Source organism: Gadus morhua, chromosome 13, assembly GCF_902167405.1.
Source record: "Gadus morhua chromosome 13, gadMor3.0, whole genome shotgun sequence".
Lineage (NCBI taxonomy): Eukaryota > Metazoa > Chordata > Actinopteri > Gadiformes > Gadidae > Gadus > Gadus morhua.
In genome coordinates this window covers 4749245-4762837 of record NC_044060.1, presented here as the reverse complement: position 1 = coordinate 4762837, position 13593 = coordinate 4749245, and the positions used below count along the sequence as shown (strand labels likewise).

At 50.4% G+C, this 13593-nt stretch overlaps 1 protein-coding gene across 1 annotated transcript; it reads right to left on the bottom strand.

Annotated features, from left to right (window-relative positions):
- Positions 1–66: 66 nt before the first annotated feature.
- nol8 (nucleolar protein 8) lies at positions 67–13548 on the bottom strand. The gene is made up of 18 exons (XM_030374364.1): positions 13433–13548; positions 12957–13081; positions 12777–12839; positions 12601–12679; positions 11869–12028; positions 10740–11011; positions 10058–10215; positions 7814–9804; positions 7547–7660; positions 7021–7134; positions 6592–6703; positions 4842–4983; positions 4405–4488; positions 3012–3298; positions 2513–2669; positions 1635–1699; positions 1332–1408; positions 67–1021 (listed from the first exon to the last, which is right to left on the bottom strand). Exons 2-18 carry the CDS (start codon positions 13078–13080, stop codon positions 968–970), a joined length of 4053 nt encoding a protein of 1350 aa, XP_030230224.1. The 5' UTR covers position 13081; positions 13433–13548; the 3' UTR covers positions 67–967.
- Between the last annotated feature and the right edge of the window lie 45 nt (positions 13549–13593).

Genomic DNA, 13593 nt, shown 5'->3' with positions numbered 1-13593 from the left:
TATGGTTTAATCCATTCCCATGGTTTTCTCCTGACATCCAAGAAAGATGAGAAACAAAACAAATAAAACAGTTTCTTTTTAATGACTTTATTTGATACAAAGCTGTTCTTGTCCCTAACCTAATCCATGTTTCCTGTTTCAACTGCTTAAATAAGAAGCAAGCTGTTCCACTAGCAGCACACAGGGCTATCAGCTGTTCTTATCGATGCCCTCTGTTAATATTTCATGCTTCATAATTGGCCATCCTGCTGCATGTATATACACATCAACAATCATATATATACACAAGATGGCCGCTGATGCCCTGCTATACTCTGACTGTACAGTTCTGGTAATGAAAGGCTGAAACTGATGTAAACAAAGTGTTTCTGACTGTACCCATTGTTCTGACCGATTGAAACCAAAGTGTTTCTGACTGTACTAATAGTTCTGATCGATTGAAACCAAAGTGTCTCTGACTTTACTCATGGTTCTGACCGATTGAAACCTAAGTGTTTCTGACTGTACTCATAGTTCTGATCGATTGAAACCAAAAGTGTCTCTGACTGTATACATAGTTCTGACCAACTTAAACCTAAGTGTTTCTGACTGTACTCATAGTTCTGTGAATGAAAGACAGTACCCGAGGCATTGCCTAAAATGACATTAAGAAAATAATGCCGGAGAGAAGACAAGATGTCGGCTCTTAACTGACTCTTATATAATACTATAAAATAAAACCACACTGAAATTAATGTCTAGTCAGTACAGGAAGTGGCCTCACACTACCTGCTGATGTACTTCCTGTTATGCAGGAAGTACTGCTCTAGGATTCCAGGGGTTAACGGTTGAGAGAAAGACCGGCCAATCGTGTTCCGGGGATGAATGGAAGTATCAAAGGAAGCAGGCACAAAGAAACAGGAAGCTGATGGAGAGATGACCGCTGTTCCTTTCAGCCCGACAGCCACCACATGGTTACCCACAATCCTCAGCGCTTCTTGGTGCATTTCCTGCGGGCTTTCTTGTGGGTATTGCGACAGTCCTGTAATGAAGACCAGGAAACACTACTCAACATGTGTCCCTGTGTCCCTGTGTCCCTGTGTGTGTGTCTGTGTGTGTGTGTCCCTGTGTGTGTGTGTCCCTGTGTGTGTGTGTGTGTCCCTGTGTGTGTGTGTGTGTCCCTGTGTGTGTGTGTATGTGTGTGTGTGTGTATGTGTGTGTGTGTGTGTGTGTGTGTGTGTGTGTGTGTGTGTGTGTGTGTGTGTGTGTGTGTGTGTGTGTGTGTGTGTGTGTGTGTGTGTGTGTGTGTGTGTGTGTGTGTGTGTGTGTGTGTGTGTGTGTGTGTGTGTTACCTGTATGAGTGCGTTTCTTTTCTCCTCCCAGTCGTTTTCCTTCAGGAGAGTTGAGCGGCAGAAGGACAGAGGACCGTCTGAGGGAGAGAGACAGTGTGTGAGTGAATGACCCGATACCCTTTAAGAGAGACAGTGTGTGAGTGAATGAACCTATACCCTTTAAGAGTGTGAGAATGACGAGGAGTGTGTGTGTGTGTGTGTGTGTGTGTGTGTGTGTGTGTGTGTGTGTGTGTGTGTGTGTGTGTGTGTGTGTGTGTGTGTGTGTGTGTGTGTGTGTGTGTGTGTGTGTGTGTGTGTGTGTACCTGTCAGTCTGCTGTCCTCAGGGTAGTAGAAGAATAATTCCCTGTTACAAGACATCACGCTCTCCCTAAACACACACACAAACAAACACAAACAAACACTTAGGTTCTGCCAGCTCGGTGGGCATCAACAACATATAGGAGCCATAGGTTCAGCCCGGCTGGGCGTTGGAGGCCGAAGGGCGCTGGGCTAGCTCCCACTCCCGGCCCCCTGCGTTGAGCGAGGATATGAAACATGCAACACTCTCTTGGCCATTGAGGGACGAGGCGATCCGTTTCTGAGGTGAAACTGATCCTAGACTTTAAAGAGGACCTATTATACTACTTTTCTGGTCTTAATTTCTTATTAATGACTCCTATAGCGCAACCTGACACGAATCAAAGCACAAAAAACGATGTCGATTTTCGGGAAACTCTTCCTCTCATCTGGGCGCTTTCAGCCTTCTCCGTCAACGCTCGGTTTCGTCCTTCTCCGCCCCCTCGCCCCCCTCCTGCCAACCCAACTCCCTGGTGATTGGTTACCTCCCTTGAGGCGCGCGCGCGGGCAGATTTGACCAGGCATATGGGGGCGCGGCAGGAGTGCCTCTATGTAGATAATTTCCCGGAAATGTGAACAAGTGAATCGCAAACGTGTTCCCGAGTGTTTAGCGCTCTGCACAGCCACCCCAGACTGTCAGCAGGGAATACGTCGAAATGCATGTACGTCATTATTTAACACTTTAGTATGGTTAAACATGACAATCAATCATTATAACAACGTTTATAGGTCATAAAAGTCGAAAAAGCATAATAGGTCCCCTTTAATGACGCATACTGAATATTGTTTACAGCGCGTTTGATTTGATGAGGGAGTGGGTGTGCTGAAGGCCGCGGCGACTTACTCTGCGGGATCACAGCTGCTCTGTCGGACCTTTTCTTCATCATCAACCCCAGCAGCAGCAGCCTCGTCCTCATCCTCATCGTCGTCGCTGCTGTCATGGAAACCAGATTCGAGTTGCCACGACACCCGCGGCTCTTTGATGGCCTCCACCCGATACTCTACACACACACACACACACACACACACACACACGTGTCAGAGGAACACACACACACACACACACACACACGTGTCAGAGAAATACACACACACACACACACACACACACACACACACACACACACACACACAATGAGTGTTTGAAGAGAGCATGTAGAAGAATCTACTTCAGAGAGACATGCAGACAGACAGACATGCAGACAGACAGACAGACAGACAGACAGACAGACAGACAGACAGACAGACAGACAGACAGACAGACAGACAGACAGACAGACAGACAGACAGACAGACAGACAGACAGACAGACAGACAGACAGACAGACAGACAGGCAGCTCACCTGTCTCCTTGATCGCTGGCGTCTCCTCTTGGAAGAAGGAGAACTTGAAGACGGACTGCTCCTCCGTCTCCCCCTGCGTCTCCCCCTGCGTCTCCCCCTGCGTCTCCCCCTCCTCCGGGGCCTCCTCCTGGCGGTCCCAGCAGGGGGCCTCCTGCGGGGCGGCGACGCCCCCCGGCGCCCCCCCTCCGAACACCCCCTTCAGCTCCGCACTCACGTCGTAGTACATCTCCTTGGAAACCTCCGGGAGCTCCGCCGCCTTCTGCTTCTTCTTCTTCCTGCTCGCCTTGCTGAGGGGGGAGGGGCTTATCATTACCACCAGGGGGGCGGGGCATATCATTTCCACCACAGCGTACAGGGACCCAGTCAGAGCCCGACCGATGAAGGGGGGAGGGGCTTAGCGTACAGGGACCCAGTCAGAGCCCGACCGATGAAGGGGGGAGGGGCTTAGCGTACAGGGACCACCGACCGATGAAGGGGGGAGGGGCTTAGCGTACAGGGACCCAGTCAGAGCCCGACCGATGAAGGGGGGAGGGGCTTAGCGTACAGGGACCCAGTGGGAGACCGACCGATGAAGGGGGAGGGGCTTAGCGTACATGGACCACCGACCGATGAAGGGGGGAGGGGTTTAGCGTACAGGTACCCAGTCAGAGCCCGACCGATGAAGGGGGGAGGGGCTTAGCGTACAGGTACCCAGTCAGAGCCCGGCCGATGAAGGGGGGAGGGGCTTAGCGTACAGGTACCCAGTGGGAGGACCGACCGATGAAGGGGGGAGGGGCTTAGCGTACAGGGTCCCAGTGGGAGCCCGACCGATGAAGGGGGGAGGGGCTTAGCGTACAGGGACCCAGTGGGAGGACCGACCGATGTAGGGGGGAGGGGCTTAGCGTACAGGGTCCCAGTGGGAGACCGACCGATGAAGGGGGGAGGGGCTTAGCGTACAGGGACCCAGTGGGAGGACCGACCGATGAAGGTCTTTTAAGGCCGGTACCGGTACAAATATTTGGTGATTTAAAAATCCGATATTCCGATATATATTTAAAAAAGAAATTCCAGAAACGCGTAACAAAGCATTAAACAGAGCATTGGTTATTTGTAGTTACTTATGAGTCCTCACTAAAATAATAAGGTAATGCAGTATAATAATAAACTTGATTTTATTGTCACAACAGAAAATCTAAATCAAAATGTATCAAAGTTCTGATAAATAAAATGCATAAAAATACAAACTTAAGATATGAAACTCAAATCGGCCGATACCGATAGTTTGGAAAAAGTCTAATATCAGCTGATAATATGGGCCCGCCGATATATCGGTCGGGATCTAAATTCCATATATTGCAATGTATGTTTCTACGGAGCAGACGGCCTGCTGGTGTGTGCGTTTGCGTGGTCGTACCCCTCTTTGGCGGCGTCCTCCATCTTGTCCTCAAACACCTCGTGCTCCTGACGGCTGGGGTCGTAGTGCAGCGCCTGCGCATCTCTGACATCACAACGACATCACTTCCTTTAGCCAATGAAATCCCTGTGTGTGTGTACCTGAAGAAGTGTGTGTGTTTGTGTGTGTGTGTGTGTGTGTGTGTGTGTGTGTGTGTGTGTGTGTGTGTGTGTGTGTGTGTGTGTGTGTGTGTGTGTGTGTGTGTGTGTGTACCTGAAGAGTTGTGTCTGTGTGCCTGAAGAGTTGTGTGAGTGTGTGCCTGAAGAGGTGTGTGTGTGTATGTGTGCCTGAAGAAGAGGTGTGTATTTGTGTGTGCGTGTGTGTATGAAGAGGTGTGTGTTTGTGGGTGCGTGTGTGTCTGTAGAGGTGTGTGTGTATGAAGAGGTGTGTGTGTGTACCTGAAGGTGTGCGTCTTGGCGACGGCCTTGGGCTTTGTGTTGAGCTGCGGGTTGTCATTCAGGACGCTCTGCAGGATGGACAGGTTTGTCTTCCTCTCCTCGTCCAGACACTCCTCCTCTTCCTCCACTCCACTCTTCACCACTGAGCACACACACACACACGAACAGTATTATAACCACAAATTCAAATCACTGGACAGAAGTGCTCCGCCTGTGGGTACATTTTCACACCGGCGGATTTTCTTCTGAGAACAACGCAAACATCGGTAGCGCCTCAGCTTCCCTCCAGAGGGCGCAATACACAGCTGACCCTATAAGGGCATGCACAGAGCATCCAGGGTCAAATGAGGACCTCCTGTAAAAGGACCTTTCCTTGTAAGATATGACCTAACGTTTTCCATTGACAAAAATAAATAACCAAAATGCAATTCATTAACCCATCAAGGAACCTCATCCCTCAACACTTGGCCACTTGACGCTAGGGCTGCACGATATGGGCAAAATATGATATCCCGATATTTTGGGCTGAATGGCGATATACGATATATATATCTCGATATTTTCTATAGAGTGGGTTAGATGTTTTTTTTCTAAGTCAAAAGCCACATGTGAGATGTTGCAAGCACTTTTATTAAAACATAGGTCAGTATGACTGCAACATGTGATTTTGGATCGTTATTTTCAACAGAATTGAATGAACATGTTAAAAAAAAAAGGGACGTTTTTCACCTTCTTCACAAAATAATCACCTATGCAAAACATTATAAAGCTGTAGGTTAACCACATTAGCTACCAGTAAGAGCATTGGCTTCGTCGCATTGTCCTGTGTACTACGGTGAGGGTTTCAGTGCGCCGTAACTTTAATCCCCCGCCCCCTTCCTTCTCCGTTCCATTTGGGAACATGTTTGGTTTCATTTCGCTTGTTTCGTATATTTTAATTAATTAATTAAGAGCGTCACCAGAGGGCGCCCCCAACACATTTGCTGAGCGCCGGCCCTGGTTTCGGGGCAGAAGAAACTGTCGCGGCCGGTGATGCAGCAGCACAGCCACGGAGTATTACGCATTCATTATACTGCACTTTGTACCGCTGCTGTAAATGGTGGAACAGATTTGTCGTGCTTCCACTTTTAGTCGCAACGGTTTTGCTACACTCTCTACAGATGACCTGCAGCTGCTGCTCATCTGTTTTTTTTTTAAACCCGAACTATTTCCACATTATGGAGCCGTTGTTTCTCCTCTTTGAAACAATTTCGTCTACCGCCGCTGTCTCGTTTTCTTTAAGGGTATAATCCATGCTTGTTGTGTTGTGAGGGGGCGGCGGGGGCGGGAATGAGGCGTCTTTGCACACGGCACGTTCGGAAAGACAGAGTGGGAGGGGGAGGGGTCGCGCTCACAGTCTCCAAGGCAAGCGCTGTAGACGCTTGAGGGGGAAACTGACCATTTTAACGCATATCGATATAAACGATATTGTCAAATCTTGTATCCCCGTGGAAATTATATCGATATATCGTACATAGCCGATATATCCTGCAGCCCTACTTGACGCTCTCGTAGACGATGACCCCATTATGGAAGTACCTACTGTAGCGGGCAGTGCAGACCACCGTAGTCCATGAAAAGGGAGGAGGGAGGTTGGGGAATCCGATGGTGTCAACCCGCGCCCTCACCGCTAAATGCGACTAAATTCTACGTACTGGACCTTTAAAGTAATAACAAAATGGCCGCCGCGGTAACAACACACAGAAATTACCCTCGCCTGTTGCCTCCCCCTTCTCTTCCTCCCCCTCTTCATCGCTCTCTGCGAAGCGAGAATCCATCCGGAACCGATCGTCTATCCCGAACCCCGACTGGATCGCCATCAGCTACACGCACACACAGAGAAACACACAAAAACTTTAATAAGGCCTGATCTTCAACAAGGATGTGGTCTGGGTGTTAAGTGGGTGTGGTGGTGGGGCATATGGGCGTGGTTGTTGTGTTTGTGGGCTTGGAAAGTGTGCTTGTTGCTGGTGTTTGTGACGTATCTTAGTGTTTGTGGGCGTGACTGGGTGTTTGTGGTCATGTGTGCTTGTTTGAGGGCGTGTCTATGTTTGTGGGAGTTTGTAGGCGTGTCTTGGAGTTTGTGGTCATGTGTGCTTGTTTGAGGGCGTGTCTGCCTGGTGTTGATGACGGGACTAACCTTGCGTCCGGCTCGGCCTTCAAACTGAGGTTTGATCAGAAACCTGTCATCATCTCCCTCTCCTTCATCCTCCTCATCCTCAAACAGCTTGGAGCCAGACGCCTTCTTCAGGTCCTACACACACACACAAACACACACACACACACACACACAAAGACACACACACACACACACACACACACACACACACACACACACACACACACACACACACACACACACACACACACACACACACACACACACACACACAATATTGTTTCCCACCAAGCTTGAACATAGCATGTATCATGTCCGTAGCCAATAGCCTGTCCATAGCCTATAGCCTGGCCTTAGCCTATAGTATAGGCTTGGCCTATAGCCTAATAGTAGCCTATAGCCTGGCCGTAGCCTATAGCATAGCTTTGGCCTATAGCCTGGCCGTAGCCTATAGCCTGGTCTTAGCCTGGCCGTAACCAATAGCCTGGCCGTAGCCTATAGCATAGCCTGTAGCCTAATAGTAGCCTTTTTATAGCCTGTAGCTCACCTTCTCTTTCAGAGGAGCCTTGCAGTTGGCTGGTGCTGCTGCCTCATCAGGCTCCTCCTCCTCTTCATCGGAGCCGAAGACGATGTGTTGGCCTGGGGCGGCAGCAGACGCGTCCTGGAACATTCCATATCAAATACATCTTAGAGGTCTGGGACCCGTAACGTACCCGCCTATCCATACAGTCACAATCATAGTACTATGCATTAATGTGCTAGTCCTGGTGATTATGTTTATTCTTCTGATAATGCTTATGACGCCGGGACCTACCAGGCTGGCTAGGGCTCCCTGGATCAGGCTTCTCAGGTTCTGGGTGGCCTGGTGCCTCCGGACCACAGCCTGCAGCCTCTTCTTGTTGTCCAGGAGCTGCCGCTTAGGGTCCAGGACTCTGTCTGGCCCTGCTGCTGCCACCTGCTGCACCCCTTCCTCATCTTCCTCCTCCTCTTCCTCGCTGCTGCTGCTGGATGAATTCTCCTGACTGAGGTGTGATGCCGTCGCCGCCGCCGTCACCCCAACCTCCTCCTCCTCCTCACTGGAGGAAGAGTCGTCTTCGTCGGCTTTGGTCACAGACACGTTACCACCTTTGATCTTCTGAGTGGAGGCCGGAGGGACCTCCTCTTCCTCCTCACTAGAGGAATCGTCGTCATCGTCCTCCTCATTTGTCACAGACACGTTACCACCTTTAATCTTCTGGGTGGAGGCAGGGGGAACCTCCTCCTCCTCCTCACTAGAGGAGGAGTCGTCATCGTCCTCCTCCATCACAGAAACATTACCACCTTTGATCTTCTGGGTGGAGGGAGGAGGAACCTCCTCCTCCTCCTCACTAGAGGAGTCGTCATCGTCCTCCTCATTGGTCACAGAAATGTTACTACTCTTGTTTTTCTGTATTGATGCAGGGGGAACCTCCTCCTCCTCGCTGGAGGAGTCGTCCTCCTCCTCCTCCTCCTCCTCATTGGTCACAGTAATGTTACTACTCTTGTTTTTCTGAATTGATGCAGGGGGCACCTCCTCCTCCTCACTAGAGGAGTCGTCGTCTGCCTCCTCATTGGTCACAGAAACTTTACCACCTTTCATCTTCTGAGTGGAGGCAGGAGGAACCGCCTCCTTCTCCACCTCCTCCTCCTCTTCACTTGAGGAGGAGTCTTCCTCCTCATTGGTTACAGAAACCTTACCACCTGTGACCTTCTGAGTGGAGGCAGGAGGAGGAACCACCTTCTCCTGTGGTTCTGTCCCGGCCCTCTGAGAGACCCTGCAGGGTTCTGCTGGCTCCTGGCTGCTCCTGGTGGTTCCTCCTCCCTCCTCCTCCTCCCCCAGCAGGCCGCTGGTTCCCTGGAAGGCGGGCAGCATGGCCGCCATGCTGCCCCTCTTCTTCTTCTTCTTCTTCTTGTTGTTCCTGTCGTCGTCACCGCTGTCATCCTCCAGGAGGCTGGCTAGGATCTCCTCAGGAGTGGTTCCCTTCTTAGGACGAGGAGACGGCGCTCCTGCTGCCGGGCCTCCTGCTGCCGCCGCTGCTCCTCCTCCTCCTCCTGGGGGCTGGGGCATGCTGGGAGTTGTAGTTTCAGCCTCCTTAGCGATGCGCTGCAGGTCAGCCAGGGAGATCTCCAGTCTGGTGCAGTGTGAGAATATGGCGTCGTAGTCCGAATCGTCATCGCCGTCCGACTCTATGTCTCCCTCTTCCTCATGATCTGACTCTTCTTCACTGCCCTCGTCATCATTTGACTCTACATTACCTTCTTCTTCATCATCTTTCTCTGCCTCTACATCACCATCTTTATCATTCTCTGCCTCTTGGTCATTCTCTGCCACTACATCAGCCTCTTCATCATGATCTGACTCTACATCACCTTCTTCTTCATCATCATGATCTGACTCTACCTCAGCCTGTTCATCATTCTCTGACTCTTTGTTATTGTCTGCCTCTACCTCATCCTCTTCATCATTCTCTGCCTCTACCTCTCCATTTCTATCTTCCACAGGTGAAGGTTTCAATCGGGAGATTGTCGTCTGTGATTGTTGGCTCATGTCTGCTTTAGGGTCTGATGGCTTGAGGGCGTCCGTGTTATCCTTGTCCTCTTCATCCTCTTCATCGGAGGAGGGCGACTGGAACAGAGGAAGAGATCTCCTCTTCTGGTCTCTCCCGGAGGCCGACGGGAGGCTGCGTTTCCTGGCGTTCTCTTGGAGGGAGGAGGGCGGAGGCTTGTTGGAGGCCAGCAGCTCGTCTGTGTCTGCCGAGTCGTACTGCTCCTCCTCTCCCTTCCCACCTGTACAAACACCTCCGTTAGACATCCTGGGGTTATGCAACAGTAATAACAGGTGGGTCTTAACATATCCATTTCAATACTATTTTCTTTTTTGGAGTTTTATCGTAGCTCGTTTGGAAGGAGGTGGGATTATAGGTCACAGGAGGTCATGAGAGACATTTAACACCTCTGTTCACCACAAACACGAGGCCAGCTCTAAATTCAGTTTATTTTAGCAAAAAACAAAAAAAAGGAAGCGTAGCGAACGTGGTACCTTGATTGAACTTTCTGGACCGCGCCAGGAAGTCCGCTCGAACCACTTCCAGGATATCCTCCTCTTCTCTGGGCCCAGGTGCACCCTGGGAGATGCTGTGGATCTCCTCCTCAGCCGTGTGGCCACCAGCCAGACCATTAGTCTGTTCAGCATCAGCACTGTCAACACAACAGTGAGTCACTAAGAGGAGAGGACACAATGAGAGGAGACTAGGAGAGGAGACTAGGAGAGGAGACTAGGAGAGTACACAAGGGGGAGACTAGGAGAGGTCGAAGGGGGGAGAGACTAGGAGAGGACACAAGGAGAGGAGACTAGGTTAGGACACAAGGGGGGGGGAGAAGGAGAGGGAGACTAGGAGAGGAGACTAGGAGAGGAGACTAGGAGAGGAGACTAGGAGAGTACACAAGGGGGAGACTAGGAGAGGTCGAAGGGGGGAGAGACTAGGAGAGGGAGACTAGGAGAGGACACAAGGAGAGGAGACTAGGTTAGGACACAAGGGGGGGGAGAAGGAGAGGGAGACTAGGAGAGGACGCAAGGGGGGGGGGGGGGGGGGGGGGGGGGGAGACAAGGAGGGGATGCTAGGAGAAGAGATTAGGAGGAGACTAGGCGAGGAGACAAGGAGAGGACACTAGGGTGGGGTGAGCACACTCGGACACTACCAGTGGTAAGCGGGTCCCAGTACCTGGCTGGGTCCGGCTCCGTCCTGGTTCTCTTGGGCCTCCACGGCTGGGTGGGGGGGAACTCGCCCCTCCTCTTCTTGCTGATGTCATCGTCCCCCCCCGGGACCTCCCAGGTGAGCTGGGCCACGGAGGTGGTGTCGGGCTCGGCCTCCAGCCTCTTGATGTTGTGGCTGTGTTTGGACGGGTCGTACTTCATGCTCCTGCTCCTACTGCCTTTCCCGCACCGGAGGTTCAGGACGGGGAGCACTCGGCCGAACTTACTCACCACCCACTCCTGAGGACAGAGCGACCACAGGAACACAGGATGTCACAACAGACCTGCTTGAATATCAGTACAGTTGTCTCGTAACCGAAAGGTTGCTAGTGCGATCCCCAGCTCCTCTTAGCCGAGTGTTGATGTGTTCCTGAGCAAGACACTTAACCCCAACTGCTCCTGACGAGCTGGCTGTCGCCTTGCATGGTTGACTCTGCCGTCGGTGTGTCAATGTGTGTATTAACCGAAGCAAGTCGCTTCGGATAAAAGCGTCTGCTAAATGCCCTAAATGGAATTGTAATTTGGGCTCTCCACGACAATATGGAAACTAAATTCCGAATGCATTCTGGGATTTTGGGAAGAACATTATTAAACTGAATATATTTCCGGTGTTAACAGGAAGCTCTTTGTTGTTGTCATCACCACACATGGGAACAGCAAGGCTACACCTTCTACTGCCTTACATTAGAGACAGAACATCAATAAACCAATGGAAACAGAGAAAAATGTCCACAAACGACTGGAAACAGTGCTTATGTCCATAGACACATACCTAATGTCTACAGGCAAATAGGATGAGACCATGTGTCCAGGGACCAATAGAAACAGACCTTGTGTCCAGCGACCAATAGCGGGACACAGGAACAAATAGAAACAGACCTTGAGTCCAGGGACCAATAGGAACAGACCTTGTGTCTAGGAACCAATAGAAACAGACCTTGGGCCCAGGGACCAATAGAGACAGACCTTAGGCCCAGGGACTAATAGGAAGGGACCCAATAGGAACAGACCTTGGGCCCAGGAACCAATAGGAACAGACCTTGGGCCCAGGAACCAATAGGAACAGGCCTTGTGTCCAGTGACCAATAGGAACAGACCTTGTGTCCAGGGACCTCGGTCCCTGGTACAGCAGCCTTCATGTGGAAGTTCTCCACTCCGGCGGTCCTCAGGGAGTCCAGGACCTTCTCCTTGTTGTCCTTTTGGGGTTTAGCGGGGCTGTCCTGGGCCAGGGTCCGGGCCTGACGCTCCTGGTCCAGTCTGGAGTAAAGGGAGAGGGTTGGGGAGTCAGGGTTTGAGGATGATGCTGGAATTAAAGAAGCCGTTTGGCGGTAACGTGGCTGTGGACCCGCGGCTAAGGCACACAGCTTGCGGAGCTTCAAAGTATAGGATGTGAGCGACACATGACTAATCCCAGTAGGATTCTCTAACCCTATCAAAGCATTCTTTGAAAGGGGTAGATGGCAAGAGATTTAGGGTTTGAGAGCTAGGGTTAGAGAGTTGGTGGTATAGCCTTAAGAGAGATAGGGTTAGAGAGTTGGTGGTATAGCCTTAAGACAGATAGTTGAGAAGTAATGGTTACGGCAAGATAGTTATTGTTAGAGAGTTTATGTTAAAGGGTAAGAGGGATAAACGGTTAGGTCAGATTGTTAGGGTTGGAGAGTTAGGGTTAGAGGGTTGCGGATCATGGAGTTGGGGGAGGTTGGAAGTTAGGGGTAATGGGGTTAGGGAGTTAGGGTAATTGGTTTAGGGGGAGGAAGAGTTAGGATTAGAGGGTTGGAGTGTTGGGGTTACAGAGTTCGGGTTAGGGTCTTATGGTCATGGAGGTTCACCTCTGCAGAGGACTCTCCTTGGCAGGCTCGATCTGCAGTGTTCCTCCTTTCCATTTAGCCTTGTTCAGAACAGTCATACCTGTGACACAGACACCACAAGACATGTCTCACTGCTGCCACAACAACTAGCATACTAAAACAACACAATACAATCTGCTGTGGCTAGGGATACTTACATTTCTTGAAATCACCGTCTGAAATGGTGATGTTGATGTAGCCAAATGTCTTGTAAGGAACTCCTACGAAGACAGAAAACAAACCGCAACATGTTGTGACTAGTACATTCATATCAGTGGGCATGATATTGCACTTGACACACACTGTCGTTTCTCTAATATTGCGTGTCAGATCCTCACCCTCATCATCGTTCCTGGTTCGGAGTTCCACGTCCTCCACGGAGCCGAACTTCCCGAAACGGTCCCGCAGGTCTTTCTGTGTGATAGTGTGGCTGAGTCCTCCGATGTAGAGACGCTTAGACATGCTTTAACACACACACACACACACACACACACACACACACACACACACACACACACACACACACACACACACACACACACACACACACACACACACACCATGTACTACTGTCACAGTCTATTACAGTCATATATTATTCGGAACCATTTAATATTCTCTATAACGGAGCTGTACGTGACAGGTTGGCTAAGAAGGAGGCAAATAAAGTGAGTAGAGTCTGTGTTTAACATGTAGCATTAGTATACATGACATGAGACGTTTGCATCCGGATACATATAAAGGAAAGAATTTACATGTAGTCGAGAAATGTGGGTTTAATACATAAGATCAGTGTGAAGAGATATTTACTCACATGTACACGCGGGCGCTACTGATATCTCCACACTGAATGTCTAAAACCGGTAGAGAATGGTTCCGTGTGATAAGGTTCCGCTTTCAGCGTAAGCGGTAGACGCAGTCATGACTTGCTCTTAACTGAGCAAATAATATCCATTTCATGTCACCGAATGACCA

What these genes read in the sequence shown, in the direction of transcription:
- nol8 (XM_030374364.1), bottom strand. Translation starts at nt 13,080, where the DNA reads ATGTCTAAGCGTCTCTACATCGGAGGACTCAGCCACACTATCACACAG. An exon ending in GTCCAGAAAGTTCAATCAAG is followed by an intron (nt 9,805 to 10,057) that starts GTACCACGTTCG and finishes GTGTTTGTACAG; the next exon opens with GTGGGAAGGGAGAGGAGGAG. An exon ending in TGAGGACAGCAGACTGACAG is followed by an intron (nt 1,409 to 1,634) that starts GTACACACACAC and finishes TCTCTCCCTCAG; the next exon opens with ACGGTCCTCTGTCCTTCTGC.